At 42.8% G+C, this 21124-nt stretch overlaps 1 protein-coding gene across 1 annotated transcript; it reads right to left on the bottom strand.

Annotated features, from left to right (window-relative positions):
* Positions 1–404: 404 nt before the first annotated feature.
* Positions 405–20308, bottom strand: LOC311098910 (uncharacterized protein). Its single transcript, XM_084139457.1, has 21 exons — positions 20141–20308; positions 19183–19273; positions 18802–18867; positions 18487–18653; positions 18084–18232; positions 16307–16383; positions 12622–12792; positions 12136–12240; positions 10441–10701; positions 10065–10156; positions 9660–9848; positions 9106–9291; positions 4125–4223; positions 3778–3867; positions 3547–3661; positions 3092–3210; positions 2643–2756; positions 2423–2489; positions 2106–2193; positions 1770–1938; positions 405–1411 (listed from the first exon to the last, which is right to left on the bottom strand). The coding sequence occupies exons 1-21, from the start codon at positions 20183–20185 to the stop codon at positions 1235–1237; spliced, it is 2637 nt and encodes an 878-aa protein (XP_083995583.1). The 5' UTR covers positions 20186–20308; the 3' UTR covers positions 405–1234.
* Between the last annotated feature and the right edge of the window lie 816 nt (positions 20309–21124).

Below are 21124 nucleotides of genomic sequence, written 5' to 3'. Positions count from 1 at the left end.
AACAGAGTGCTCCATGGTGGCGGTGGGGTTATGTTATGGGCAGGCATATGCTACGGACAACGAACACAATTGCTTTTTATCGATGGCAATTTGAATGCACAGATATATCCTGAGGCCCATTGTCGTGCCATTCATCCGCTGCCATTACCTCATGTTTCAGCATGATAATGCACAGTTCTTCCATGGCCTGCATTCTTCCCAAACATGTCACCCATTGAGCATGTTTGGAATGCTCTGGATTGACGTGTACGACAGCGTGTTCCAGTTCCCGCCAATATCCAGCAACTTCACACAGCCATTGAAGAGGAGTGACATAACATTCCACATGCCACAATCAACAGCCTGATCAACTCACACCAGATACTGACAGGTTTTCTGATTCACGCCCCTACTTTTTTTTTCTTCAAGGTATCTGTGAGCAACAGATGCATATCTGTATTACCAGTCCTGTGAAATCCATAGATTAGGGCCTAATTAATTTTTTTAAATTGAATGATTTCCTTATATGAACTATAACTCAGTAAAATCTTTGACACTGTTGCATGTTGCGTTTATATTTTTGTTCAGTGTAGCTACATGTTTATTAAGAATAAACGTTAAATAAATTACAATAACATGAAAAACAAACTCTTAATGTACCGGGTCCGGTAGTTATTTCAAATCAAAGTGCACTGCACTTTACTTTTAAAGTTAATTTACGCTCGAGTCGACATCCACTGCGTTTACCGTGATCTCAATGCACTTTTCATTTAATCCTGGCCACAGCATAGCTAGATCTAGAGCAGCAGTGTGCAACACGGCTCCTCAAAGGCCAAATTGACCTTATCCCTGCCTTCTCTGGACTGTTTATGGCGCTATTTCTATGGCATTATTAGGCCAGTGTTACATAGCCCTTATGACAGAGGGTTGAAGTTAAATATTACCCCTGGATCATATTTATTAGGGTACGCAACAACAAAAAACTTTTGCAACGGAAATCAAAAATGACCATTTCTCATTGGACAAGAACGGGTTTTCCCTTCCGCAGTTTCACTTCATTTTCAACCATTTTCTCCCTACTTAACACAACCCTGGGTGGTATTCACTAGGCACCAAACAGAAGAACATGGACTGAAGCAAGGAACCTGGCCTTATCCATTAAGAAACACCCATTTTTCCGTAGCAAAACGTGTAAAAGCATTTTCATGTGCCCTAATGAACCCAACCCAGGTGAGGTCAAGTATTTTACATCGCCTTAGTCGTTGAGCAAGAGCAGCAATTGGGAGTCATCAGGGAAGAGCCTTGGTGTGTTGCTCTGAGCAGAAGACCAGCGTGGTCCCGCAGGGCTCGACGAGGGTAGGGGGCAAAGGTCATCTTTCACCTTCACAGGGGGCAGCTTGTTGTCCCTCAGGCCAACCATCCTAGTCAGGGTCTGGGACCGGGAGAGGGGACACATACATAGCATTATGGCAGTGTTTTCCAGACCAGTACTGGAATCAACCCAGTCCCAACTACTCCACTTATTTGTTAAAATCCAGAACAAGCACACCTGATTATAGACTACTAGCCTAATGATCAGTAAGCCCTTCATGAGTTGCATCAGTTGTGCTAGTGTTAAATGAAAAAAAGGCTCTTTAAATAATACAGAATGTCCCAGGGACCAGCGAGCTATGGACGCAAATGAACGCTTGGGAACTGACTAAATCAGTGTTACCAAAACCATCTCAGGTCCTGGCCAGCATCAAACAGTGTAAAAAGCCTCTTGTGGGCAGTCTCCCCCTGTGGCTCACCTGTCTAAGGTGCTGTACATAGAGTGCCTCAGGTTCCTGAGGGTTCTTCTGTGGAACAGGAATGTGCCACCTCTGTAACTCGGCCAACATCTCGGCCACATCGAACAGAACGGCTGGATCCGCGTGACTCCGGTTGATCAGCTCCACTAGACACTCTTTATAGTGTAAGCTAGGGAATCGAATTGAATCAAATGTATTTATAAAAACCCTTTTTACATCAGCAGTTGTCACAAAGTGCTTTACAGTAAACCAAGCCTAGACCCTGCAGAGTAAGTAGAAGCAGAAGCACAGTGGCCAGTAAAAAGTTCCTAGAAGGAAGAAACTTGGGTGTCTTACGCGCAGTAGCCGCTGTACTCTGGAAGAGTGGGTCGACCACAAGGCCCGTCTCTACCCATCTCTCTGTGCTCCAGGACTGCACACACACCTGACACATGGGAATAGAAGTGTTTCAAAAACAAATGCTTCTGTCTGCTTCTGATTGAAGCTTGTTTCACGTCATTTGTCTCTATCTTTTTGTAAATCATCAACATTTTATATTTATTTACTCTTACTTGTAGTATTCACAGTTAAATGTGGCTGCTGCTGTTAACTATTACCGGTAGATTCTAACATAATGATTGGTAAAGTACAACCCCTTTTGGCTTGTGCTTTACCTTGTGTGTTTGTCCCTGTAGAGCCCTCTTTAGATTTCACCATGCCAGCGAGGGACACACTGTAAAGCTGGAAAAGGGTGTATTGAATGTTTAGTTCGGATACATGAAAAATTGCAATTCTCTTTCAGCACAAAGGTTAATGCTCAGTTTTCTCTATCTTTCGTCAGAGATTATTATGGTACATAGCATGATGGGTAAATATAGGTTGTGTAGAATTTACCTGAAGTAGCTTGTGTAGTCTGGGCACGTTCCAGTCCCTCAGGTAATACAGGCAGTCCCTGGGGTGGTGGGCATGTAACCCCTTGGACCCGCACTCAGCCGAGAAGTCACACCCCTGAAGATTTCATTTATTAGAGGGAAAGTACATTTTTTGAAGTTTTACCTTATTTTACCTAGTATTGTTGTTTCATCCAGACTGTTTAAATAAAAAATTAAAATTGGTATGAATATGTATCTTACAGAGCTTGGCTTTAAGCATGTTATAGGATTGCATTTACTAGCGCTCTACTACTGATTTTGACTAGAGACTAGTGTATCTGGGTTAAGACAAATGATAGACATATAAGATAAAATATTAAAATAATACAACTTTAAAAAATCTACTTTTGACTGAAATTCTCCTTTAAATGTATGCTAAAGCATTAGCTCAGATTCAACTAGGAGACTTACCGCGCCTAATTTGAAGGGCCTGTTACAGCCGCCACAGAACTCGTGCTGGCATTGGGTGCATTTGAAATGGAGACACCCTCCCTTTGAGAGGTAGAACACAAACTTGCATTTTGGACATTCTGAAACGAGACAAATAATATATGCAGTTAAATATGGCCTACAGTGAAATGTCTTTCTCACCAAGACAGAAATTCAAAAATATTGCATGTGTGTCATCCAATAAAGATTTGGGGACATAAGATGTTTAATCTGAACTAAACATAAAAAATGCTACATAACGCTGTTATAATCATAATACAAAAAGATGGCTTTAATATTGACAACTCAATTACACAGTCATGACACAAAATGTTATTCAGATAGGCTAACAGCTAGCAGACCTATACAACTGTGTGCATCATAAACCGAGGGTTCAAATAAACAAAATACTGAAAGTAGGAGTAGTATGTGTGTACCTATTTTATTCCTGCTGAGGAGATTCTCCAGTCTTGCGGTCTGGTACTCTGGGTTATTGTGGAGTTGCCACTCTCTGAACTTCTCACAGGAAAGACCCTGGTGTTGTGGAGCCCACTGGTGTACCGAAAAGTTGTTAAAAAGGTAGATACAAGGCTTTCCAACAATTTGAATGTAGCTTGAGTCTGGGTTTCACTACTATGTGAGTGAGTGTACATGAATACATTACTTACTGCATTCTTGCATTGGGAGCAGGTGCTCTTCCTACAACTAGGACAGTCCATCCTCAGCTGGTCAGCCTCATGTAGAAGGCCAAAGGAGCACTAGAACATTGCACACAAACTGACATTGATAAGCACCTGGATGATCAGGCCACTGTCTGAAGGAGCAACATAACAAACGTCTTATCTAGTGGGGTATTGAAGTTTAGATCGCAGGGTTTTGAATTGAAAGGGAGGGAACGAGGGGGAAAGAAGGGGAGAGAGAGAGACAAGGAGGAGAATGAGGTGGAGACAAAGAAAAAGAGAGAGCCGAAGAGACAAGCAGGAGAACCAGAAAGATGAGCGAGATGTTGTCTTACGTGGGCACACCAGCGGAAGTTGGGCATCTCCTGCAAGGCTCGGTCTCTCAGCTTCCTCTGGAACAACTCGTGAATCTGAGGATCTAGGTAGTGCCTGATCTGGCAAGAGACAACAATGTAGACAGGAGGGACGTTGAAAAACTGTAAATCCCTCTAGCCTTTCAGCACCAGTTTCCAGGTTAAGCCAACTCCTGGACTAAAATGGATTTATGCTCTATGGCAGGGATATTCAACTGGGGCTCTGTGGCCTCCTAGGGGGGAAAAAATATTTATATTTCAAAAGGTTTTATGAATATTGCTAGCAAAATATCATTTTTTTTTATTTATTACATACCTACAGTAGAAAAGAGGAGAATATCTTCTTTCTAATGATGTCAACTTTATTTCTCAACTCCTAATATTGAGCAAATTACACTCATTGGAGACAATTACACTCACTGGAGTATATGACATAGGCTTTGTAAAAGCAGCCGTGAATATGCTAGCAGTGCAACAAGTGCTGCTGGTAAGCTTTCTTGACTTGGACATACATTTTCGCCAACAAATGGCTAACCTTTGTTTAACCAGCGAAACAGCTGCTCTTAGCGAAAATTTGTTTGGAATTACCTTTCTAGCTAATAGGCTGTTAGAGTTTACACTTCCTCTTCCAAATATAATGTGGGGAGGTCAAAATAGTGAAACACTATCTACCAAATCTATTAATTTAAAAAATGTTGATTTACTTCTCCTTGACATTATAGTTCACCTGATGATTAAACATCAGACCCCTGCTCTATGGAGAAACTCCCTTGAATGTGCTTTTTAGTCCAGGTTTATCAGGGTCCGAGAAACCGGACCCGAGACTGGTGCGTCTCTCTCCACGAATGCGCTCTCTGACTCCTGCAAATCTGTGCGCACGCATTGTTTCATTGTGTGGATTGTTTGCCCTTTGTTAAATGTTTATCAATTCCCCACTATATATCAAATCTAGCACCAGTAGTAAATGTAGGCTACCGTCAATCATTGCCATGTCCCAGTAAACTAGAATGCTTGGTTACAGTAATTTCTGTTCAGTCATTAAACATATATTATTACATTCATACCGTTCTCATTTCTCAAAGTGGACTTTTGTTTGGAGAGCTCACAAACTATGCTACACCAATGAGGAAGAAGCTTGGTGTTATTTCATTGCATTAACCAGTTCTGTCAATTTCTTCATTTTCTTGTTTGTCTAGTTTCTCTGTCTTGTGTAATGTTGTGTGAACAGAAGTACAGTGGGGGAAAAAAGTATTTAGTCAGCCACCAATTGTGCAAGTTCTCCCACTTAAAAAGATGAGAGAGGTCTGTAATTTTCATCATAGGTACACGTCAACTATGACAGACAAATTGAAAAAAAAAAAAATCATGAAAATCACATTGTAGGATTTTTAATGAATTTATTTGCAAATTATGGTGGAAAATAAGTATTTGGTCACCTACAAACAAGCAAGGTTTCTGGCTCTCACAGACCTGTAACTTCTTCTTTAAGAGGCTCCTCTGTCCTCCACTCGTTACCTGTATTAATGGCACCTGTTTGAACTTGTTATCAGTATAAAAGACACCTGTCCACAACCTCAAACAGTCACACTCCAAACTCCACTATGGCCAAGACCAAAGAGCTGTCAAAGGACACCAGAAACAAAATTGTAGACCTGCACCAGGCTGGGAAGACTGAATCTGCAATAGGTAAGCAGCTTGGTTTGAAGAAATCAACTGTGGGAGCAATTATTAGGAAATGGAAGACATACAAGACCACTGATAATCTCCCTCGATCTGGGGCTCCACGCAAGATCTCACCCCGTGGGGTCAAAATGATCACAAGAACGGGGAGCAAAAATCCCAGAACCACACGGGGGGACCTAGTGAATGACCTGCAGAGAGCTGGGACCAAAGTAACAAACTCAAATCCTGCAGTGCCAGACGTGTCCCCCTGCTTAAGCCAGTACATGTCCAGGCCCGTCTGAAGTTTGCTAGAGTGCATTTGGATGATCCAGAAGAGGATTGGGAGAATGTCATATGGTCAGATGAAACCAAAATAGAACTTTTTGGTAAAAACTCAACTCGTCGTGTTTGGAGGACAAAGAATGCTGAGTTGCATCCAAAGAACACCATACCTACTGTGAAGCATGGGGGTGGAAACATCATGCTTTGGGGCTGTTTTTCTGCAAAGGGACCAGGACGACTGATCCGTGTAAAGGAAAGAATGAATGGGGCCATGTATCGTGAGATTTAGAGTGAAAACCTCCTTCCATCAGCAAGGGCATTGAAGATGAAACGTGGCTGGGTCTTTCAGCATGACAATGATCCCAAACACACCGCCCGGGCAACGAAGGAGTGCCTTCGTAAGAAGCATTTCAAGGTCCTGGAGTGGCCTAGCCAGTCTCCAGATCTCAACCCCATAGAAAATCTTTGGAGGGAGTTGAAAGTCCGTGTTGCCCAGCGACAGCCCCAAAACGTCACTGCTCTAGAGGAGATCTGCATGGAGGAATGGGCCAAAATACCAGCAACAGTGTGTGAAAACCTTGTGAAGACTTACAGAAAACGTTTGACCTGTGTCATTGCCAACAAAGGGTATATAACAAAGTATTGAGAAACTTTTGTTATTGACCAAATACTTATTTTCCACCATAATTTGCAAATAAATTCATTAAAAATCCTACAATGTGATTTTCTTTTCTCATTTTGTCTGTCATAGTTGACTTGTACCTATGATGAAAATTACAGGCCTCTCTCATCTTTTTAAGTGGGAGAACTTGCACAATTGGTGGCTGACTAAATACTTTTTTTCCCCCACTGTATCTGGTCTGCGCACCAGGATAGGTGTGGCTTATTTAGGTGCCTGTTTGGGTTATGTTCTCGTTCAGTTTGATTTCAGTTAGTCAATGGGGAGGCTGCATCTGAGCCTAGTAGACCCCACCTGTGCTTTTCTAGTTAAGACAGGTTTCGCTTGATAGGAGGCTTTTTCTTTTTGAATTCTGACATTTAGAAGTCAGAAGATTGTAAATACACTGCTCAAAAAAATAAAGGGAACACTAAAATAACACATCCTAGATCTGAATGAATGAAATAATCTTATTAAATACTTTTTTCTTTACAGTTGAATGTGCTGACAACAAAATCACACAAAAATTATCAATGGAAATCAAATTTATCAACCTATGGAGGTCTGGATTTGGAGTCACCCTCAAAATTAAAGTGGAAAACCACACTACAGGCTGATCCAACTTTGATGTAATGTCCTTAAAACAAGTCAAAATGAGGCTCAGTAGTGTGTGTGGCCTCCACGTGCCTGTATGACCTCCCTACAACGCCTGTGCATGCTCCTGATGAGGTGGCGGATGGTCTCCTGAGGGATCTCCTCCCAGACCTGGACTAAAGCATCCGCCAACTCCTGGACAGTCTGTGGTGCAACGTGGCGTTGGTGGATGGAGCGAGACATGATGTCCCAGATGTGCTCAATTGGATTCAGGTCTGGGGAACGGGCGGTCCATAGCATCAATGCCTTCCTCTTGCAGGAACTGCTGACACACTCCAGCCACATGAGGTCAAGCATTGTCTTGCATTAGGAGGAACCCAGGGCCAACCGCACCAGCATATGGTCTCACAAGGGGTCTGAGGATCTCATCTCGGTACCTAATGGCAGTCAGGCTACCTCTGGCGAGCACATGGAGGGCTGTGCGGCCCCCCAAAGAAATGCCACCCCACACCATGACTGACCCACCGCCAAACCGGTCATGCTGGAGGATGTTGCAGGCAGCAGAATGTTCTCCACGGCGTCTCCAGACTCTGTCACATCTGTCACGTGCTCAGCGTGAACCTGCTTTCATCTGTGAAGAGCACAGGGCGCCAGTGGCGAATTTGCCAATCTTGGTGTTCTCTGGCAAATGCCAAACATCCTGCACGGTGTTGGGCTGTAAGCTCAACCCCCACCTGTGGACGTCGGGCCCTCATACCACCCTCATGAAGTCTGTTTCTGACCGTTTGAGCAGACACATGCACATTTGTGGCCTGCTGGAGGTCATTTTGCAGGGCTCTGGCAGTGCTCCTCCTACTCCTCCTTGCACAAAGGCGGAGGTAGCAGTCCTGCTGCTGGGTTGTTGCCTTCCTACGGCCTCCTCCACGTCTCCTGATGTACTGGCCTGTCTCCTGGTAGCGCCTCCATGCTCTGGACACTACGCTGACAGACACAGCAAACCTTCTTGCCACAGCTCGCATTGATGTGCCATCCTGGATGAGCTGCAGTACCTGAGCCACTTGTGTGGGTTGTAGACTCCGTCTCATGCTACCACTAGAGTGAAAGCACCGCCAGCATTCAAAAGTGACCAAAACATCAGCCAGGAAGCATAGGAACTGAGAAGTGGTCTGTGGTCACCACCTGCAAAACCAGTCCTTTATTGGGGGCGTCTTGCTAATTGCCTATAATTTCCACCTGTTGTCTATTCCATTTGCACAACAGCATGTGAAATGTATTGTCAATCAGTGTTGCTTCCTAAGTGGACAGTTTGATTTCACAGAAGTGTGATTGACATGGAGTTACATTGTGTTGTTTAAGTGTTCCCTTTATTTTTTTGAGCAGTGTATATCAACTTGTCAATGTATCACTGTCATCACCAGCGCGGTGTAAATAAAACAACACCCATTTGCACCTCTACCTGCCTGCCTCCTGCTGAATCTTTGTCCTTACGACTGCTACAAGGTCCTTATTTTACAGAAGATTTGCAGTAGACATAGGAGATGGCAGCTAGCTATTTGGAGCCAGTTTAACGTTGCTTTAAATGACATCCCCATCCACTAACGAAACTGAATGTTAAAGGACTTTCTAACCAAACATTTCAATTGAAACGGAGCTAGATAGAGCAGTCCGCCCTGTCTATACAGTGGTAGGGTCTGAACACTACATCGAAACAATGTCTACTACATCGAAACAATGTCTACTACCACAAGGAAGCTCCTTGCGCCTGACCTGTGTGTCCAGAAGGCTGAAGTAGTCCAAGGCCTCCTCCACGCCTCCCTGGCTCTGACGCACGTCGGGCTGGCCACACAGGGGACACACCACATGGACGATGCTCTTCTCCTTGATGGCCTGGGAGAAGTAGGCCTTGAAGCAGCTCTCGCAGAAGGCACATGGGCAGTGGGTCATAGAGATGATCTGTGGAGGGACACGGAGTGAGGAAGGGAGGGAGAGAGAGAGAGAAAGATCGAGAGGGGGAGGTGGAGCGCGATAGAGACATTTTACCCTTCTAAACCTCACAGTGTGCTAAAACCTTGTTGTTCCCACACAAACAATGGAGGAATGTCTTGCAAACGTGCCTTTTAAAGAATGTGCATGAGTGGGTAGATATCAAGTAAACAGCTGTGCAATCGTGAGCTGCCATATTCAAATAAAGCCTGCAGGAGACTAGGGCAACCCTGCTTTAACCTGCCCAACAGTAGTGGACCAGTGATTACTTCAAAGGAGGAAGGTAAGGAAGGATCCATGTTGACAGTATTTGAATGTGGTCCCAGTCTCTCACCCACCTTGCTGAAGGACACCTGCTCGCGGCAGATGGGGCATTCATGGGACAGGTACTTGAGGGCCGAGGGAAGATCCCGGCACGACTGCACCGCCTCCTCCACGTCGGCCTGGCTGAAGCTCCGCCCCTCGAGTGAAAGCAGGCTATGGAAGATGGCCGCCTTGTCGCCGGAGACGCCGGGCGGCACCGCAATCTGACGAAAGAGAATTGAATAGATATGAAGAGAGTAGAGTAGTACTTTAGTGTCTATTGTTGAAACGGAAGTTGGTCTTTTTGCAGTCTTTATAAAAAAACATGGAACACACAAACTTATACAACACGCACACAAACCCTGGAGTACACATGGACATAGACAGACACATACACACAGAAGAAAAAAAACTTGGTTGTGGGTTAAGCCCAGTCTTACCTGAGCACAGTTAAACCTCTTGAGCTGTATAAGGCAAGGCCGCTCATTCACAGTAACAATTCGGTCTGCTTGTAAGAGCACCTGCTCTGCATCTGAAAGCAGATCCAAAATAACAATAGAAAAACAATTTATCATTAGTCTATTTTCTTCCGTTTGGTGCTAATGAAAATGACCCTGATGTACTGTATTTACTCTTCCATACCTAGGTTTTGTAAAATGTTGACAATGTGTAGAGAAAAATCATGTGCGTGGGAATACTTTACATTTTCTCTACAATGTACATTTCCAGGCTGTAACTCCATGGGAGTGTATGCGTGTTAACCCTTCACATCTACAGTATATGCTCTCCCTTACCCCCAGCCCCCTTTTCACTCACCTCTGGGACTGCGGAAGGTGACCAGGGCCTGGTCAGGATGGGTCGGGGGGTAAGGGTAGGTCACGTCCAGCACCTCTCCTCCACCGTTGCTCCTGCGCTGGAAGTAGAGGGTGAGCTTGTTCTTCACACGGCTGGGTGACTGGTCCGATGGCAGCCGGCTCACCAGGATACGATGCTGGTTGTCCACCAGGGGCGTGACTGCAGGGGGGATCGGGGGGTGGTCACCGTCACCTCTATCGTCTTCATTGCCCTGCGTCTGTCCTGAGGAGCGAGAGTAGATGGGCAGTGTTATGGTGTGGGGTGCTTTGCTGGTGACACTGTCTGTGATTTATTTAGATTTCAAGGCACACTTAACCAGCATGGCTACCACAGCATTCTGCAGCGATACGCCTTCCCATCTGGTTTGGGCTTAGTTGGGCTATCATTTGTTTTTCAACAGGACAATGACCCAACACACCTCCGGGCTGTGTAAGGGCTATTTTACCAAGAAGGAGAGTGATGGAGTGCTGCATCAGATTACCTGGCCTCCACAATCCCCCGACCTCAACCCAATTGAGATGGTTTGGGATGAGTTGGACCGCAGAGTAAAGGAAAAGCAGCCAACAAGTGCTCAGAATATGTGGAAACTCCTTCAAGACTGTTGGAAAAGCATTCCAGGTGAAGCTGGTTGAGAGAATGCCAAGAGTGTGCAAAGCTGTCATCAAGGTAAAGGGTGGCTATTTGAAGAATCTCAAATATAAAATATACTTTGATTTGTTTAGCACTTTTTTGGTTCCTACATGATTCCATATGTGTTATTTCATAGTTTTGATGTCTTCACTATTATTCTACAATGTAGAAAATAGTAAAAATAAATAAAAACCCTTGAATGAGTAGGTGTATCCAAACTTTTGACTGGTACCGTAGGACTTAAAAACGTTATGCAGGGCTTGACATTAAGCTTTTAAAATTGTTCTCCAAAAAACACAAACAAAAAGTGGTCTGGAACACCGTGGGCCAAATAGGTGAATGAAATGTAGGCTACCATCTGCCGCTAAGCATTGTCAAGTCTCAAAATACAGTACGGCCCATTTAAGACATAGAAAAAAAAGCTATTTCGGCCTACCTAACTCGCTTTTTAAAGTTTTGCTATAACTTGGCTAATAACTCACTAACTAACAAAGATCTCAAACAACGTGCACACACGGCTCTGCGCTTTGATCTCAAAAGCGCATCTACTCGCGACCGCGGGTGACAAAGGCTAATCGTGCCTGTCAATGCAATAGAATTCTACTCTGATGCACTCTACCTACAACAAAATTACAGACTAAATATTGGATAGTTTAATTTGCTTTGGCTTGTTGCTGATATTTTTTTTGATTCGATCACAAATCCCACAGAGGGAAAAGTTGATTTGTTGAAAAAACTAACAAAAATGGGCAAACTCCAGTGAAGTAAATTTTCGTGTATCTGAGCGGGTTTCGTGTATCTGAGCGGGGATTTTTTCTGTGCGGAACTCCTGGAGGAGCTGCACGGCTGCACACGCGCACCTTAGAGGGAATATTGAATGTAGGTTCATTAGAACACTCTGGTGTAGCTGAATACAATATTACAATACAAAATTCAATAGTCCTACTTTAATTCATTTGGGGGGGGGGGGGTTAACCTAAATTCATACACATTTTAAACCCTTCAGGGATTCAGTTTTCCACTCACCTCTTTCTTTAGTGCCAAGCTGGTACACATTGACAATGTTTTCCAACTGCAGGCTCTTGAATAGGTTGTTCATGTCCTCGGAACTAACAGGAGTGTTATTTGGCGCTGTGGTATGAGAAAATGAAATGGCAGATAATCAAAGCTCAAATATCAAAGCTCAAAAGACATTTCATTACATATCATAATGCTACCAATACCATACTTTAAATACACACTGTACATACAAATACAGCATGCTCACATTCAATGCTGCACTATGCAGCATTTTGTTAGTTTAGATATCCCCATAGCTTTACAAAAATACTACTTGGAAATACCAGATGTAGCTTAGTACTACTTTCCTACCTTATTAGGCTGGTTAAGACTAGTCCTGGACTAAGAAGAACTTTCAATGGAGAATCTACATTGAACATGCTTTATAGTGCAGGATTAGGCCTAATCTGTGCCCGGGAAACCAGACCCAAATGTTTATATAGTGGGTCCTACCTGAGGCTGTAGTGATGAAGGGGTTGGTGGAGGAGTAGGGAAACTGGACTCCCCCTGGCACTCCAAAGTTGATCCCCATATCCAGCAGCTCCTCTGTGTAGGACCGTTTCACACCAGTCCCAGACTCTCTGAGAGGCCCCGATTGGCTGGACTTTAAACTCTTGGGCGGAGCTAGGAGTAAAGGTTGACAATTTACTACAAGTTATTATAAATTAGGGTGAGGGAGGAGCAGTGAGGAGGAGTGGGATGAAAGGAGAAGTGGGTTGGCCGTTTAGCTATTGATTGTGTACAGGGCTTAAAATTAACACCTGCGGGTAGATTTTGGCATTGGCGGGTAAGATGTCTATTTCACCAGCCACATTAGTGGGTGGTCAGGGCTCCACAGTGTGAGCATTTCACTCGCAGTTGTGAATAAAAAGTGTTAAGTATGATCATATTTACAGTACCAGTCAAACGTTTGGACACACCTACTTATTCCAGGGTTTTTCTTTATTTTTACTATTTTCTACATTGTAGAATAATAGTGAAGACATCAAAACTATGTAATAACACATATGGAATCATGTAGTAACCAAAAAAAGTGTTAAACAAATCAGAATATATTTTAATATTTGAGATTCTTCAAATAGCCACCCTTTGCCTTGATGACAGCTTTGCACACTCTAGGCATTCTCTCAACCAGCTTCATGAGGTAGTCACCTGGAATGAATTTCAATTAACAGGTGTGCCTTCTTAAAAGTTAATTTGCGGAATTTCTTTCCTTCTTAATGCGTTTGAGCCAATCAGTTGTGTTGTGACAAGGTATACAGAAGATAGCCCTCTTTGGTAAAAGACCAAGTCCATTTTATGGCAAGAACAGCTCAAATAAGCAAAGAGAAACGACAGTCCTAATTACTTTAAGACATGAAGGTCAGTCAATATGGAACATTTCAAGAACTTTGAAAGTTTCTTCAAGTGCAGTCGCAATAACCATCAAGAGCTATGATGAAATTGGCTCTCAAATCAAAATATATTTTGATTTGTTTAACACTTTTTTGGTTACTACATGATTCCATAGGTGTTATTTCATAGTTTTGATGTCTTCACTATTATTCTACAATGTAAAAAAATAGTACAAATAAAGAAAAACCCTTGAATGAGTAGGTGTGTCCAAACTTTTGACTGGTAGTGTATAGTAAAATAAATGCTGCAGTAGCTGTTTTCAAAGTATTTCTGCCGTTTTGTTTCATAGCACAAAAGAACTACGAATCCTATATAGCCTATTCCACCTCGCGCTGCAACACTGCCTGGCTGGAGGCTGTGCGCATGTGAAGAGCTGAGTGAAAGATTAATTTTTAGAAGCGCTGCGCACAGGCATAAAAGTTGGTCTAATTTACTTCAAACGAAAGTCTACTGAAGTCAGACTTTGTCCTTGTTTCTTGGTTATTTACATTGTTTTGTTCACAAGCTAGATTGTTTTTCTATGTTTGAGTTTCACCTGCTAGGGAAGAGAAGACAACGCCTCTACTAGTCAAACTCAATCCCACAAGCACAAACAGGACTGGAGTTACGCTACCACGGTAACCTCCCGCCCTTAAAGGGGCAGGTGAAATTTTTTGTCTCATCTATGATATTTTGGATAAAAGACTCAGGTCATAAAAAACGAATTCAAACAATATACCACATTAGTTCTTACTAGTCATACAAGTATTGTTTTAGAAATATTACAAAGCATGCTCATCTGCTTTTTTTGTGTTTTGTTGGTGTAATTTTAACTGTAAAAATATATTTTGGCAGGTAAAAAAATATGAGTGGCAGGTAAAAAAATTGTTATCTACCTGCCACAGTGGCTGGTGGACCAAAACGTTAATTTTATGCCCTGATTGTGTAAATCCAGCTACATGCATCAACTGAATGATGAGAAAATTAAATGGTGCTTACCTTTTCCATTTATTTTAGATTGTGGCATATACAGTGGGGAGAACAAGTATTTGATACACTGCCGATTTTGCAGGTTTTCCTACTTACAAAGCATGTAGAGGTCTGTCATTTTTATCATAGGTACACTTCAACTGTGAGAGACGGAATCTAAAACAAAAATCCAGAAAATCACATTGTATGATTTTTAAGTAATTAATTTGCATTTTATTGCATGACATAAGTATTTGATCACCTACCAACCAGTAAGAATTCCGGCTCTCACAGACCTGTTAGTTTTTCTTTAAGAAGCCCTCCTGTTCTCCACTCAATACCTGTATTAACTGCACCTGTTTGAACTCGTTACCTGTATAAAAGACACCTGTCCACACACTCAATCAAACAGACTCCAACCTCTCCACAATGGCCAAGACCAGAGAGCTGTGTAAGGACATCAGGGATAAAATTGTAGACCTGCACAAGGCTGGGATGGGTTACAGGACAATAGGCAAGCAGCTTGGTGAGAAGGCAACAACTGTTGGCGCAATTATTAGAAAATGGAAGAAGTTCAAGATGACGGTCAATCACCCTCGGTCTGGGGCTCCATGCAAGATCTCACCTCATGGGGCATCAATGATCATGAGGAAGGTGAGGGATCAGCCCAGAACTACACGGCAGGACCTGGTCAATGACCTGAAGAGAGCTGGGACCACAGTCTCAAAGAAAACCATTAGTAACACACTACGCCGTCATGGATTAAAATCCTGCAGCGCACGCAAGGTCCCCCTGCTCAAGCCAGCGCATACCCAGGCCCGTCTGAAGTTTGCCAATGACCATCTGGATGATTCAGAGGAGGAATGGGAGAAGGTCATGTGGTCTGATGAGACAAAAATATAGCTTTTTGGTCTAAACTCCACTCACCGTGTTTGGAGGAAGAAGAAGGATGAGTACAACCCCAAGAACACCATCCCAACCGTCAAGCATGGAGGTGGAAACATCATTCTTTGGGGATGCTTTTCTGCAAAGGGGACAGGACGACTGCACCGTATTGAGGGAAGGATGGATGGGGCCATGTATTGCGAGATCTTGGCCAACAACCTCCTTTCCTCAGTAAGAGCATTGAAGATAGGTCGTGGCTGGGTCTTCCAGCATGACAACGACCCGAAACACACAGCCAGGGCAACTAAGGAGTGGCTCCGTAAGAAGCATTTCAAGGTCCTGGAGTGGCCTAGCCAGTCTCCAGACCTGAACCCAATAGAAAATATTTGGAGGGAGCTGAAAGTCTGTATTGCCCAGCGACAGCCCCGAAACCTGAAGGATCTGGAGAAGGTCTGTATGGAGGAGTGGGCCAAAATCCCTGCTGCAGTGTGTGCAAACCTGGTCAAGACCTACAGGAAACTTATGATCTCTGTAATTGCAAACAAAGGTTTCTGTACCAAATATTAAGTTCTGCATTTCTGATGTATCAAATACTTATGTCATGCAATAAAATGCAAATTAATTACTTAAAAATCATACAATGTGATTTTCTGGATTTTTGTTTTAGACTCCGTCTCTCACAGTTGAAGTGTACCTATGATAAAAATGACAGACCTCTACATGCTTTGTAAGTAGGAAAACCTGCAAAATCGGCAGTGTATCAAATACTTGTTATCCCCACTGTAGCTGGATCTACAAAACAGATGGCCAGGGACGTGGACTCATCTTGACATTAGACCACCTTTAAAAAGCAGGGAATGTTAGGGAATGCACTTCTAAGATACGGTACAGAAAATCGGAGAACACTCACCTATTTCTCTAGGTAGTGGTGTGGGGGACATTGAGGAGCGCCTGGCTCTCGGGGTAGAACTGCTTGGTTGAGGCCAGCTAAGAGGGAGACACAGAACAATACAAACTCAAAGCATGAAGGGTTACTACCAACTGAAAATGAAACAATATTAAAATGTAAAAATGTATACTGCATCTTGACCTTTCCTCATCCCCATTTCCCTTGACTGTACTGATCTTCAGAAATTGCGACAAATATGACTTCTTAATTATGTAAAGTATGTACACTATCGGTCAAACGTTTTAGAACACCTACTCATTAAAGGGTTTTTCTTAATCTTTTTACTATTTTCAACATTGTAGAATAATAGCGAAGACATCAAACTATGAAATGGCACATATGGAATCATGTAGTAACCAGAAAAGTGTTAAACAAATGAAAATATATTTTATATTCGAGATTCTACAAAGTAGCCACCCTTTGCCTTGCACTCTCAACCAGCTTCATGAGGTAGTCACCAAGAATGCATTTCAATTAACAGGTGTGTCTTCTTAAAAATCATTTGTGGAATTTCTTTCCTTCTTAATGCGTTTGAGCCAATCAGTTGTGTTGTGACAAGGTAGGAGGGGTATACAGAAGATAGCCCTATTTGGTAAAAGACCAAGTCCATATTATGGCAAGAACAGCTCAAATAAGCTGTGCAGTCACAAAACCCATCAAGCGCTATGATGAAACTGGCTCTAATGAGGACTGCCACAGGAATGGAAGACCCAGAGTTCCCTCTGTTGCAGAGGATAAGTTCATTCGAGTTACCAGCCTCAAGAATTGCAGCCCAAATAAATGCTTCACAGAGTTCAAGTAACAGACACATCTCAACATCAACTGTTCAGAGGAGACTGTGTGAATCAGGCCTTCATGGTCGAGTTGCTGGAAAGAAACCATTACTAAAGGACACCAATAAGAAGAAGAGACTTGCTTGGGCCAAGAAACACGAGCAATGGACATTAGACCGGTAAAAATGTGTCCTTTGGCCTGGAGTCCAAATTGGAGATTTTTGGTTCCAACCGCCGTGTCTTTATGAGACGCAATGTGGGTGAACGGATGTGTAGTTCCCACCGTAAAGCATGGAGGAGGAGGTGTTATGGTGTGGGGGTGCTTTGCTGGTGACACTGTCTGTGATTTATTTAGAATTCAAGGCACACTTAACCAGCATGGCTACCACAGCATTATGCAGCGATACGCCATCCCATCTGGTTTGGGCTTAGTGGGACTATCATTTGTTTTTCAACAGGACAATGACCCAAAACACACCTCCAGGCTGTGTAAGGGCTATTTGACCAAGAAGGAGAGTGATGGAGTGCTGCATCAGATGACCTGGCCTCCACAATCCCCCGACCTTAACCAAATTGAGATGGTTTGGGATGAGTCGGACCGCAGAGTGAAGGAAAAGCAGCCAACAAGTGCTCAGCATATGTGGGAACTCCTTCAAGATTGTTGGGAAAGCATTCCAGGTGAAGCTGGTTGAGAGAATGCCAAGAGTGTGCAAAGCTGTCATCAAGGCAAAGGGTGGCTATTTGAAGAATTTCAAATATAAAATATATTATTATTATATATTTGTTTAACACTTTTTTGGTTACTACATGATTCCATATGTGTTATTTCATAGTTTTGATGTCTTCACTATTATTCTACAATGTAAAAATAAAGAAAAACCCTTGAATGAGTAAGTGTTCTAAAACGTTTGACCGGTAGTGTATATGTCTATTATTTCAAGGAATGAGCACCCTTCTCAATTTACCTGCCAGGGTCCGAAGACTCTGCATGTGCACTGGAGTGTGCTGCAGTAGGTATCATCTGAGCTCTGATTGGGTGCATGGCAAAGAGGGGCGTTTCCTTTTGAAATGCAGACCTCATTTCTGAGACGAGCAATGACAGGTTGGCCAGCCCCTGCCAATCAAAAGGTAGACGCAGTTCCAACAAACTAGAAAAGTAGATTGATTATGATGGTGCTAAAGTACCATCCCTCTTCAATGCCACTCCACTCAACCCTTGCATGCTACACACACTGTCTCTCTCTCTCCATTCTATAACCACAACTCCAACTTTTCTCTTCTTCTAATAATAAAAAAAGACATCAACAAAACATTCACCAAGCACTATGAAAACCACAAAATCACGGTGTAGCATTGTTGTCGACTTACGCTCTTCCAGTTGGTGAGGCAGTCGAGGAGCACCTGCCCACTGGCCTCCACATATGGGCACCTGGGGTTGATCAACATGGAGATGGAGGGACACACGTAGCACTGCGGACGGCTCTGGGGGTGGGTCTCGTGGAGCCAGATGCACACAGGGATATTGTACGTGTTACCTGCTTGGAGGACAAATTATTTCTATGGGTTAATTCAATAAGAACTTACATAGGGAGTGGTGAAAATGTTATCAATGTGGCAAGGTACTAAACAAACTAGTTATTATTATAATTAGTAGTAGTAGTAGTAGTATGCTAGTGTGCTTACCGTCATGTGGAACTGGAATAGTACCAGACAAATAAACTAACTTCTTCTTTTCCTTATTGGGGAAACCTGTGGTTGAGAAAGAAATATCATGTTTGCATTCTGCATAATTTAAGGCAGACACAGGGCACTCAAGTTGTGAAACAATGGTCTGGTCCAGAAACAACCCTAGAGTGCAAAACAACAATCTGCCCATACATCTTTGCTTAGCACGAGAACCTATTTCAGCAAACCTTTCTAATCCACTTTGCTGGTGACCTAAGGTGTCATGACCACTACAAAAATAGTGACACCAACAACACACCTGACAGTGACACAGGATCGACATAGGCTAGGTTCAATAAAAGACAAGTGATTATACAGGTTTATAAGCTGTGAACTTACAGTAGAAGTCCACATACATACGCAGGTCTCCATTAGTCGCTGTAACATTCTTGATATCACTGACAACCTCAACAGGGAAGCTGTATTTACACTGAAAATAATGAAAAGTGAGAGGGGGGAGGGGACATGTAATCAATATTGGCACACTAGATATTGTCTTTTCAGTGTGTAGTAGACAATAAAACAATGATGGATTCAATGCACTCTTGTCCAGTTATTTTAGACATCAAGAAGTATGTGGATTTTTGAGTTTGTTTACTGACTGCAGTGCTGTTTAGGCACTTCAAAGCTGAGCGTGGCATTTCAATTGTTGGTTAGCTAGCTAGCTACTTCACCCAAAGATGATCTATATATTCGCCTCTTCCCCTCTGCTTCACCCCACGTTGACAGTACTGAGTACTAGTGACAATAACATTGTAAACCATTTTTCAGAAGTCAGAACACTCAACAGGCAAAGCACAGCTGTAAAGCATTGGGAGTGGCTAACAAGCTGTTCCATGGCTTGAAAACCAGGCATTGCTCACAAGCTAGCTAGCCAAACTTTGTTATCAATGAAGGATAACTATCAAGCTAACAACGTTAGCTAGCAATGTCTGAAGAGTTGCACCTGTTCATTAGCTAGCTGGCAACTCATCAATTTAAACATGGTAGCTATTTTTTCAACTAGGCTAGTTACCTATTCCTGAAAGTGCAGCCTCAGATAAATTCATAGCTGGCTAACTAGCTAGCTAGCTAGTTAAATACCTTGTCACAGTAAGTAAAGCTAGTTAGCTAACGTTAGTAGTTAGCTCCCTAACTTTTGCTTAGCCCTACAATGTCGTCCTATGTAGTTTACGTCAGAGATATTAGAGTATCTTTGCTTACGTTAGTGTTATAGCATATATAGCTAATTACAGTAGCTAGCTACCAAGATAAGCCAGCTAGCCTAGTTTTTGAATGTTGTTGTTTATTTTCTTACCTCGGTCAGTGTTTCATATTCAAGGTCTGCTGGGACCCTCGGCATCTTTAATAATGTAACCTTTAAATCTTAGAAAATGTGGAATTATGAATCAACAATCAAAACTAGCTATGACAACATCATCTGACACTCCCGACAGCCGCTTTCAAAACAACTAGGAACTCAGAACTGGGAAAAATCGATTTGAACTGTCATCCAACTCGGAATTCCAACTTCTTCTTCTTCTTCAATGAGGTTTAACGGCGGTTGGCATCCAATTTGTTGAATTACTGCCACCTACTAGACTGGAGTACAACTCCATTATATTTTGCTTGAAAAATAAAATAAAATAAAGAAATGCCCTACCATCTAACACTACACTCACAAATTCAAAATTATTATTAATAATTAACCCCACCCTTCTCCACTATATAAATATATTCATTCCTACCTCATGCCCTCAACCTGAAATGATGGGACATCACCACTTAACACTCCCTGTAACTATTCTGATGTCAAGTCTCGCACACCCAAATACCTCTCTGCAGCTGCCACCACAACCTCAATTACCTCTTACGTTCCATCCCTGCAGTACAATTAATAACCATTGCTATAAATGCTAAAAATCCGAACTTACTGAAAAATATATATCATTTGTTGACCTATCCATCTGTACTGGTACATATCTATTACTCTCACCACTCGGAGTTGCCAGTTCCGAGTTCCCATTTGTTTTGAACACGACATATGCCAGTTGCTTTTGAGTTTTGACCCATTACGTCATCGAGAATCACTCACTGCACGCGATCATAGAGAATGACAGAGGCCTCTAGTGGCCAAAAGGCAGTTTTAGCATGAGCAGCGCCATTGAGGGCTTCCACCAGTGTAAACACTCCAATAACTTTTAAACTGATTATGATAGAGACCAAGGTTTAGACCAGGGTTCTTCAATTCCGGTCCTGGAGGGCCGAAACACCTCTGTTTTTCATCCTCTCCTTCTAATCA

Source organism: Coregonus lavaretus (genome assembly GCF_964263955.1).
Source record: "Coregonus lavaretus genome assembly, chromosome: 23".
In the NCBI taxonomy this organism is placed as follows: domain Eukaryota; kingdom Metazoa; phylum Chordata; class Actinopteri; order Salmoniformes; family Salmonidae; genus Coregonus; species Coregonus lavaretus.
Note: the sequence above shows the minus strand (reverse complement) of the source record. Positions and strands in the feature narration are given on the sequence as shown.